Source organism: Hippocampus comes, unplaced genomic scaffold (genome assembly GCF_001891065.2).
Source record: "Hippocampus comes isolate QL1 unplaced genomic scaffold, H_comes_QL1_v1.1 scaffold228, whole genome shotgun sequence".
NCBI classification, from domain to species: Eukaryota; Metazoa; Chordata; class Actinopteri; order Syngnathiformes; family Syngnathidae; genus Hippocampus; species Hippocampus comes.
In genome coordinates, this window is record NW_017805877.1 from 302,060 (window position 1) to 312,676 (window position 10,617).

General features: G+C 41.8%; 1 protein-coding gene across 1 annotated transcript in view; it reads right to left on the reverse strand.

The window, feature by feature from the left end:
- Positions 1-804: 804 nt before the first annotated feature.
- The window catches only part of LOC109527156 (solute carrier family 25 member 36-A-like), a 28,831-nt gene continuing 19,018 nt past the window's right edge, over positions 805-10,617 (reverse strand). The window contains exons 4-7 of the mRNA XM_019888893.1: positions 9,881-9,981; positions 2,890-2,956; positions 2,525-2,814; positions 805-1,579 (exon numbers count right to left, since the gene is read on the reverse strand). Coding sequence (XP_019744452.1) covers positions 1,386-1,579; positions 2,525-2,814; positions 2,890-2,956; positions 9,881-9,981 — 652 coding nt within the window. The 3' untranslated portion in view covers positions 805-1,385. The remainder of the gene's footprint in view (positions 1,580-2,524; positions 2,815-2,889; positions 2,957-9,880; positions 9,982-10,617) is intronic.

Below are 10,617 nucleotides of genomic sequence, written 5' to 3' on the forward strand. Positions count from 1 at the left end.
AAATGTGTGCCGTGTGAACACCCCTTATATGATCAAGAATGTTGACTTCACGGTGAACAGGCACGAGCTATTTACTTGATCTGACGAGGCAAAAAATGCGCATGACGGCAGCCAATCACAGTCGATCTTTTCTGGCTCTACTTTTGTTGCGAGTTGAAGATGTAAACAGAAAGTGAGATGTACACAATGACTGAATGTGCGGATAAACACGAGGGCATGACTTGGCGCTTTCCTCTGAAGATGAAATTATTTTGACAAGAGGAGTTCCTCACCATTGTTGTGTATGGCCTCAAAAAATGGGCAAGACAACAATGATGCTAAACGTGAGGGCAGTTTAGACACCCCGCCTCCGTAGCGTGAGCAGTTTCGTCACTATCAACTAGCCATGCAGCCACCGAACCAAAGCAGCAATCGATCCTGTCCTTGTAAATTTCCCCAGTGTGGGACAAATAAAGGATCTCTTATCTTATCTTATCTTTTTTGATCAGCTGCAATGAAGTTAACGCCATGTAGGATTATAACTTTAAACATTTTAAATCAAGAAATAAAAACATTTTCATTTTAAGATGTATTTTTTGTAGTTCACTGTGTTATTTTTTAAATTGTTCTACGTTTGTTTGGGCTTCAGTTGCGTAAAAACATGTTTTGGTTTTCGATGCTCATCATTTTCCTTTCATTTTGTTTTAGAAATGTAGTTCATATAGTAATAAGACATCTAACTACTCTATGGTGAAGTTAGTTTTCCGTAGAGACGTTTCAAAACTGGCAATTTAAAAAGAGCTGAAAGTCTCGATAATTATCGGATTTTTTTTTTATTATCGCCTTTATCCCCAGGGCCCACTGTACTGTTATTTGGCCTGAAGACAAAAACAGAAAATTGCGTCAGAAAATAAAGGATAGTTTAAAAAAAAAAAATCTTTCATCATCTTTGAATAGAGAAATTTGGCAATTCCAATCACATTTTGTTTCCATCCTTCCTGCCATCTGCAGTCGTCTTCAAGCATTCCCCCTTGTGAAATGTTCTCTACCTGAATGAAAAGCAGCAATTTACCCATCGCTCACTTGTAGAAACAACACTTAAGGCCACTGAATTGTGCTCATTAACTTTTTTTCAGAGGCTCCTTCTGTTTGGGCATCTCTCTTTCTTACCCAAGGCAACATTCAGCAATCTCTCTCTTCAGTCAAGCCAAAGACGGGAACTCGCAGTCTACAGGTTGAAATGGTACCAAAGGGTTTTCCCTCCTTTCACGTTTCAGATATGACTTGTTTATACTCTGCCGGTCCACTTCAGCTTCTTGGGTTTTCCTTTGGTCGTCATTTGCTCCTTGCCAAAAGGCCTTCGTCTTCGAGTCTGTACACAGTTGGAAGGAGCACAGGCGTGGCCGCTAACGGCCAAACAGGTAGACCACCACTTCATAGGTACACATCATGATGGCCGTGTTGGGAATCTGTCTGACAAGGTGTGTGGTGAGGCCGCGGTACAGCGCCCGGTAACCCTCCTCTCTGGGCACGGTCAGCAGAGTTTGGAAGAAGGAGCGGTATTTGCTCCCCTCTTCTCGTAGCCTTGTGCGGATGACCTCTGCAGTTTGAAAGTGGAGCAATGACGCTTGGATTAGTACTTAAGGACTGAAACTAAAGACATCATCTCAACATTTCATTAAACCACAAATCGCAATAAACAATGACCGAAACAGGCATCCTATTGTGGCGGCGCTAGTTCTTGAATGCCGTTCTAAGAACAGCTTAACCCCGGTGGACATTAGCCTGTTTTAAAGGGGTTGCTCTTTGATATTGATTCTCACCCCGAACACTTGCATAACAGTATTAAATACAAGACTTTCTACATATATATCATAATCACCTGACACCAAGTCTTAATTTGCCTCAGCGAAATAGGGAATGTTTTTTTTTTTATAGGCCAATGCCGATTCCAATACCAGGCAGGATAAAATTCCCAAAATCAATTACTTGTTTCATTTCAAGGAAAAAAGAAAACATAGAGAATGGTGAATGTCTTCATCTTATGCTGTTTTTGCCACATTTTGGTCAATTAAAAAAAAAAAAAACTGACATCGACGATTAATCTTTCGAGCCCAACAGAATACCTTTGTCGATGTTCAGTAAACAGTGCACAAGTCAATAAGTTGTTTAAAATAAACATATTGCGGCCTCTTGTGATCGGTTCATTTCAACTTGCTGATCAGTGATCGGCCCCAAAACCTAAAGGCTAACTAGCACCTTATAATGAATATTCATACCTCACTGAAATTCTGACTTTATATGTGTGTTAATTAAAAAAAATATAACAATAAATAAATAACTTATATAGATACTATGTTTAATATGTCTCTATTTTTATTTCTATTTTATTGTTATCTATTTTTGGGTTGTTTTCTTTTTGTTAACTACCGGTAGAGTGAATTCCTCTTGTGGTTGAATAAAATCTCTCTGTGTCTAGCACGAATGCAGTTCCATGAATCCTTTTATAAATCGATTGAGTGAGAAAGGGAGATGCCTTGGTTACCGTGGGGGTATGCAATGGTAGTGGCGCAGGTTTTGGAAGTGGCTGCAGCGAGCATCATGCCAACAAAGTCTGAGGCGTCTTTGACATACTCCTCCTCGGCCTCCATGCCAGTCTGAGTCCTCGACTGTAGCAGCTTCCGTTTGATGCTTTCATAGATGACAAAATGGATAACCGTCTCAGAGATGCCCGCGTACGACGCCGACATGCCCTTGTAAAAACCTCTCAAGCCGTCCATCTGGTACACCCGCCGAACACAGTCAAAGGCGTTCATGCGGCGTTCGCCCCGGTTCCTGCGGTAACAACCAGAAGAAAATGAACGTATTCCCACAAAGACTATATCCACTGCTGCTTTTCTTTTTTCTCACCTGGAGTCCAGCTGCATACGGGTTTTTATCAGCCAAATGGGGTTGGTGGCTGTGATGGCTGTGAACCCTAAAAAAGAGCAATCAAGTTCAGACAGGCCTCGAGTCAGTTGGAAAGACTACAATATATCCCCCGACACAGTTGATTTATTCTACGCGACCAAAGATGACAGTGCGAAAGCGGACCTTTTCATGGATTTGCTGCATTCCTAATTGACTTACAAATGGAGTCACGGAGAGGAATGCTTTGTGTAACTTTGCTACACGTGCACAGATTACAGTGATCCCTCACTTATCGCGGTTGATGGGGACCGGGACCCTGCCGCAACAGTGAAGTGAAAAACAGCAAAGGAGGGCCCCCCCCGCCCCCCAGGAATTTTTGTGTAAGTGTATGTGGGCACTAGCATGTTTAAAATATGTAAAAAGGGATTATAGTTTACATATTCGAGACAAAGACTACAGCAGTACACATATTTACTTACATCTTTAATTATAAAACCTTATACAGTAATTAACTTTCATCGGCATTGCCTTCAGAGAGACGGGAAGAGACTTGTGTTGGTGGCGTAGAAGGCCGGCTCTAGCTGCCGTTAGCCTCCAGTTAGCTCCTGGCCAGCTATTCCCAAGCAGCTTATGATCAGACAATTGATTGGTATTAAGGAGGATGTCTCGTGAGTGAAAGAGCTTGTAAAGTTCATTCAGACCAAGTCTCTGAGTCTTATTACTCTTCTTGTACCCCAAAACTTCACACCACATCCTAGTGATGCCTTGTCTTCTCTCACTGGTACATTTAGCACTTAGTTGGTTAGATGCATGCCAAGACACTTGACGCAGTTGAGTTCAGCCAACAAAAACATGATACAGCACACGGAAGGAACCGAGATAAGGTTTGGAGGAGATACTCCCGTTATTCAGCCTGACGTTGATCGGCTAAAGACTTTTGAAAGTCGACTATAATGTCATGTAAGTTGAGCCTAAGTTGAATACAAACTTTTTTTTTTTGTGCCGCAGACCAGTCTGATGTTAAGACATATTACAATGTAGTGGGAGCTGAGCCCATGTTTTTCTCTTGAACAAGCCAGACAGTTTCATCTGGCACCCCAAAAATTAAGCGTTTCTCTGATTCACCATTTTGACTTGTAATTTTGTTGTACTGTTTTTGAGGATAGACTTGCTGTGGCTCAGTGATTTCCACACTCCACTTTAGCATCTGTACAGCCGTCTAAGTATGCTGATGTCAGTGTCGTAAAGCGAGACCCTCCAGTATCCTGGAAACTCTCGATGATTCAAGTTCTTACTGTCAATGCGTTATTAGACATAACATTTTGGCAACACAGATGGAGTTTCACTTCATGGCACCGCTCCCGTTATTCACCACCAGTCACGAAATATTGCTGGTTTGAATCTTTTAAGATTGGTGGCGATGGGAATAGCTGAAGCTAGGAAAGTTATGCTCTTTCAAAGCCAGCTTATTTTTGTAGTCTTGGACACACGCAAGGTTACGAAGATCATATTCGCCGCTGTGCAAAGTGTTACGGTCCATTGTTGGAGGTAGTTGGCTTTTATTATCTGTGAAAGACACTCTGTTTCCCCTACATTTCATCTGCCTTTCTTTCCCGGTATGCTAAATGTAGAAGTCCACCATGAAGGTGAAAATATTTTAAGATGCCATTGTGTGTATTTTCTTTACTGTGAAGTAGGAAGTGCAGTACAATTGAGTGAGGCCACTCGCAGAAGAGCTAAGACCAGAGCAAACAGGAACTCAGTCCCATCTAACACCTCGGTACAAGAGCCCGATGATGGCGCAGGTCGGTTGAAGAGAAGAACAGAAAGAAGAGCAAGAAGAGCAAGAAGACAAAAAGAGGGCAGAAGTAGAAGTTCGCGTCTATGGCGTGTACTCACGGGGGAGGGGCAAAGCTCCTCCAGCTCCTCCCCGCTGCAGCTAGTAGCCTGCAGATATGGGGGGCTCGGATGGCGGGGGGTGTCCCACCCAATCACGCAGGGGTGAAGGCTTTACAGTAAAGCCCTAAAATAGACACAGGCTTTTCTGTACCACAGTCACACACAAGCAGCAGTCACATCCACCCACCCGACCCAGAACCCTCTGTGAAGATGGAGGGTTGCCTCTTTCCCCAACTCAAGAGCCCATCCCCTTTCGTATGTTCATTTACTTTGTTTTACTTTGTTTACAGTAGTCTACCCCCTTTATCATCACAACCTTTATTCTTCGCTATTCGATGAGCCAAAGAAAATGCAGATGGAAAAGAGGCGAACCGGATCAAAATTCCAGTTCCAGGCCAAGAACAACAAATAAATAAAAGCAGGAGAAGAATCGTTAAGCTCCCTATTGCTATTATTAATCACAATGGAAGAAAAGGCTACATAAAATGCCCTGGCTAAAAGGGGAAATGCTAACCTTGTCCGCTTTTCAAGTGGAAGGAAAAGTCAACCTTTGAGGTATGAGAGGATGATCAACTCATTAGATCCAACTCCGGCTGAATTTGATGATTCATGTTGGACCCTCCGTCTATCTATTACGTGCACAGTGGAATCTTCAATTTGGATTGCCCCAACTTTTGGGGGTTTCAAGCGGTTGCTCTGTGGATAATTTATTTTTTTTGCTTTGTGTTGCGAGCTTCAGATACGCCGCCGGCCAAGTACAATTTCAAAAATGAAAAAAAGAGTCAAACACATTAATGCAAACGAAAACCCTCACAGGGAGCATTGAGCAGACGCTCAACAACGAACTGACTGCATGCTAAGACAGACGATCAGACTGACTCCATGCTCCCGATGTCACTCTCGGGCACGCCCCTTCAAGGCACACGTAAATAAACAAATGGACACCTCCATCTTGGCTTTCTGGTTCACAGTCGTGCTATTATGCAGATTTTTATGTGTGTGCAGTGTTTTGGTCCACCCATGGCTTTTGGGTGTAATTCCACTGTCTGCACACTTTTGAGCTTGTGTAAAACTGTATAACATGGTGTAAAATTGAAAGACGAACGAAAACTATTTCAGTTGAACCGTTTTTTGTTGACGATTTAATCCTGCTTTTTACGCCGACAGAAAGTGACATTTATTTTATAATGTAATCATGATTAGTAAGTTAGTTTGGGAAACAAAAAAAAAACAGGATTGTTTACTGTAAACACAGGATACACTCTACAACAGGGGTGCCCATTACGTCGATCCTGATCGACCAGTAGATCAAGGACTGGTCCCAAGTAGATCCGAAGGGTGTAGAGGAAAAAAAAAAAAACAACCATTTGTATGTCTTTGTATATATTAGTAATATATTTTTTGTGTTCACTGCACCCTAACGATCCTATCAGTCTCATTTTCACAAAAAAATATTTAAAAAATAAAATAAAGCAGGTAAATAAATCTTCAACCAACGGTGGCGCGTGACCTACGTCACTGGAAGTTGTTTGCGCTCAGCAGTCTGCAATTGCAGCTTGCGATCAGAGCTGTTGCGCTATATCTTTTATCGTCATCATTCTCATTCAGAGTTTGCTTCGTGTACAATTCACCGAGGGCACGGGCAAAGAATAGAAATCTAGGGGGCCCAGGGAAGCACTTTAAAACGGTAGATGTGAGCTACAATAGTTAACAGGCAGCAGAAGTGCATCGCATGCCTCCATGTCAGGCTGTTTCTCATCATGGCGTGCATGCGTGCGCGTGTGTGTGTGTGTGTGTGTGTGTGTGTGTGTGTGTGTGTGTGTGTGTGTGTGTGTGTGTGTGAGAGACACTATGTGTATGAGAGGCGATCCCGGGAGGTTGGTTGATCGAAAAGTCAATCTTCGGTCCAAAAAGTTTGGGCACCCCTGCTCTACAATATGGTTGTGTTAACCATTGTGTTTGCTGTCTCTCAATATATCATGTGGTGTTTTAATGTGTTTGTATTATTTGAAATGTGGAAGTGATTTTCATCTTAAATACACTTTAGAAAACCATTTGTTTACATTATAATACCATTATCCTTGAATAAAATTCTAAAAAAAAATTTTCCAGCTTTTTTGGGGGGGGGGTACGAGGTTGGTCACGCAATTAATTAAATTAAGTCATGGGACCACTGTTTTCTTTTGAGATGTGCCAAGTGCAAACAATTAGCTCCATGCTCATGATTGAACTGTGCATGTTGTTGCAACATGCATTTTCATATTTATATATATATATATATATATATATATATTTTTTTTTCCCGGAATTTTCAGGAAAGTCCACTTTCATCTCTGGATATAAAAATAGATAATACAAGTAAATAATTACTAATTACTGTGGTAATATATTTATATATTTTCAAGTAGACATTAAGTTGCATCTTGTGCAATACTGACCTTCTTCAAGATGCACGACAACGTTCGTTGTGGTTTGACCCACTTCAGGAAACCAATATGATTTCATTCGAAAAGAAGAAGGGATATACATCTGAGTGTAAAACTAGGAAGTCTTTGTGAACGAAAAAGCCCACAGCCGACCAATGGGGTGGCATCCCACTGCAAAGTTACTTTACAAAACGAGGACATGTCAACAAATTGAAACGGAGCCTCCAAAATGAGTTTAAAGTAAAAGAGATGTTTGTACTGTACATCCGTTGTAGCTTATGATTTTAGGCCAAGTTGTGTGTCGGTGACTATATGGCCTTGAAACACGGTCTCAGCCATGCCGTAATATTGTGAGGAATACGAAAAGAGGAAGTATTCAGCAGATGAATCTCACATGATGCTTGGCCCGTTCGAACGTGCATTTGTGTATTCAAAATAGAACTGTCTCAACAGCTGTGTTGTGAAATATGAAATGGCATGACTGCATCTTGACAAGAACACCAATTGCCCCTCAATAATATCAGCATAAATGATGAAATGCTGCCATCGAATATTTGAAGTTCTGTATCAGTGACAAGGTTAGCATTTCTTTTGCGCTTAACAAGAACTCACACACACGCATGCACGCACGCACGCGCACGCGCGCGCGCGCACACACACACACACACACACACACACACACACACACACACACACACACACACACACACACACACACGCACACACACACACAGGTGTCTTGACTTAACTTTTACTGCGGAGGTGAGAGAATGCTAAGGGAAAGCAACAGAGGAAAATACAAACCAGAAGCTAAAACATTGCCTGAAGCAATGCTATAATCATTACAATTAAAAGCCACAGCTTACTAACACTAATTGAAATTACCATCATACCAGTGTAATGAAATGAGGAGCTACCTGACGTGTCCGCCCGAGTGCCAGGGGCCCCTGTTGACCACTGGGGGCCGTGCTCTTTCCTCTATACAGACAGAGCAAAGAAGGGGGCCCAGACCACATTGTATAAGTAAGGGATGTTAAAACCATTTAGAGCCCACTTAAGAGGCCTCAAAGAAATGGTAATAATAATAATGGAATAAAAAGGGAAGGATGATGGTTTAAAAAAAGTATGAAATGATATTCTGACTTTTTTCCCCAATAATTTTTAAAAAGCACAACCTAAACTTTAAGGACCTTGTGGCGTTTCACCTAACGTAACCAAACACAGACTGCATATTAGTGAAGATGTTTGTTTGCACTGGCACAATGAGAGTCAGTCATGTCGGCCAGCGAAGCCATCATGCGCTGATTTACTGTTGCAGCATCTGAGTGAGAGAAGCGTCGACAGATTCCAGGGAAAAGAACTTGCGATGGCACAGTGGAACCTCAAATTTCAAACATTGAAGTTTTCAGGGACAATATGCTTTTGAAAGTGACAAAGATGTCACTCAAGACAGAAAATCCAGTATGTCATCATTTCAGTGAACATCTAAAGCAGTTCAAATCATGATACCAGTGCCACGAGTATTCCACAGGCTCCCTCAAGTGGTACGCAAAGAACCACAAGTTGTGCATCGTGTTCCAGTGGCTTCAACTTTTTTTTTTTTTTTAATCCAGTAAATCATACATAGGAAGTGCAGTTCCTTGTATTTAACTTTCAAGTATAATATACATTTAACCTTTTCATGCTTTGTTTAGGTACAAGTTTGATTGAATTAATGTGCAGTGCATTTTCATTGAATCCTTATTCCAAAAGTGTTTAATTTTTTTTCCTGCATCCAACATCGGAGTTGTTGCTGCAAACCAGCAGGTGTGCTCATGTGAAGAAATGAGACATTGACACATGAGGTGTAGGTGGAGACAGGAGAAAACGCTCGGCTGAGTGTACGGTCATCACATAAATTGACTTCAATTTGCTTCTCCAGACAACTTTTACTTGTCATGGAGAGCTCACGAAATGAGGGAATACTGCAATGCGACTGTTGTGAAGTGGGCTCAGCAACTGGTTTGATCTAACTCTCTCAGTCAACGTGGCTTTAATTTTCACACTGAAGGCAAACTTCGCAGCTACTGTTTGCAGAACTGTGTTCGCAGAGCCAAAATACTGAATAAATACACCAACATTTATTGTTGCTCACTACTGCTAACTAATAAATAGTGATGTAGAACTGTTGTATAAAAATAACAGTTTGATTTTTAAGGTTCCACTCGCCTTTTTTTTTTTTTTAAACGTGCCTTTTTCAAACTTGTTTCCTTTAGCTATGAAATGATTACAGCAAGTTTCATAATCCTTTTTTTAAATTCTCAATAACTTTTGAATGATCCTGAGAGTCTTAAATTGTGCTTTCTGGTACACCCCCTTTTATATATTAGTGGAAGTACAAACCAATATATAGTTATTACTAGTTTTAGCATTTCTTGAAATATTAATGAAGGTGTACATTGATGATGAACTCACATGTAGATGATTGAGGGGTGGAGGGGTAGGGGGTGAGTAATTCAACATGAGGAAAAATAATTCATCTGGTGAATATTAAGGGAGTAATTCTTTAGGTTTTCTGTCTAGAAACCCATCATGGAGAGACAATTCTCAGGCAGACTGACTGACAGAAAGCAAGCTATCCAGACAGACAAGCAGACAGTGGGGTGAAGGGGGGTGCTCTTGGTTACCGGCCATTCCAGCAGACACCATGTGCACCTGGGTGGAGTCTGCCTCCAGCACGCCATTCAGCTTCTCCTTGGCTGTTGAATAAGCAGCAAAGTAGATCGCCCTGTGGTAAATAAGGGGATGAGGATTAATGGAGGTTGGTTGTGGAGGGGCTGGTTTTCATGCTTACATGTAGAAAATAAAAATCTTAAAAGATGGAGAGGGCCACAATTTTCCATGTGTGCTACTGGGGGGGCGGCATAGAACCACGCACTTCCTAACAAGATGTACTAACCCAATTCCAAAGATGCTGGGATGTTGTGTGAAACATAAATAAAAACAGAATGTGATGATTTGAGCATGTCCGCCTCACAGTGCACAGGTGCAGGGTTCGATTCTGGCTCCGGCTTTCCTGTGTGGAGTTTGCATGTTCTCCATGTGCCTGTGCAGGTTTTGTCCGGGTACTCCGGTTTCCTCCCACATTCCAAAATCATGCATGGCAGGTTAATGGAACACTCTAAATTGTCGCTAGGCGTGAGTGTGTGCGAGAGAGTTTGTTCGTCTATGTGTGCCCTGTGATTGGCTGGCAACTGATTCAGGATGTACCCTGCCTAATGCCTGAAGGGATAGGCTCCAGCACACCCCGCAAACCTTGTGAGGATAAGCGGATCAGAAAATGGATGGATCAATGCAATGATTTGCAAATCATGTTCAACCTATATTTCATTGAATACACCAGGGGTCCCCAACCGCTGGTCTG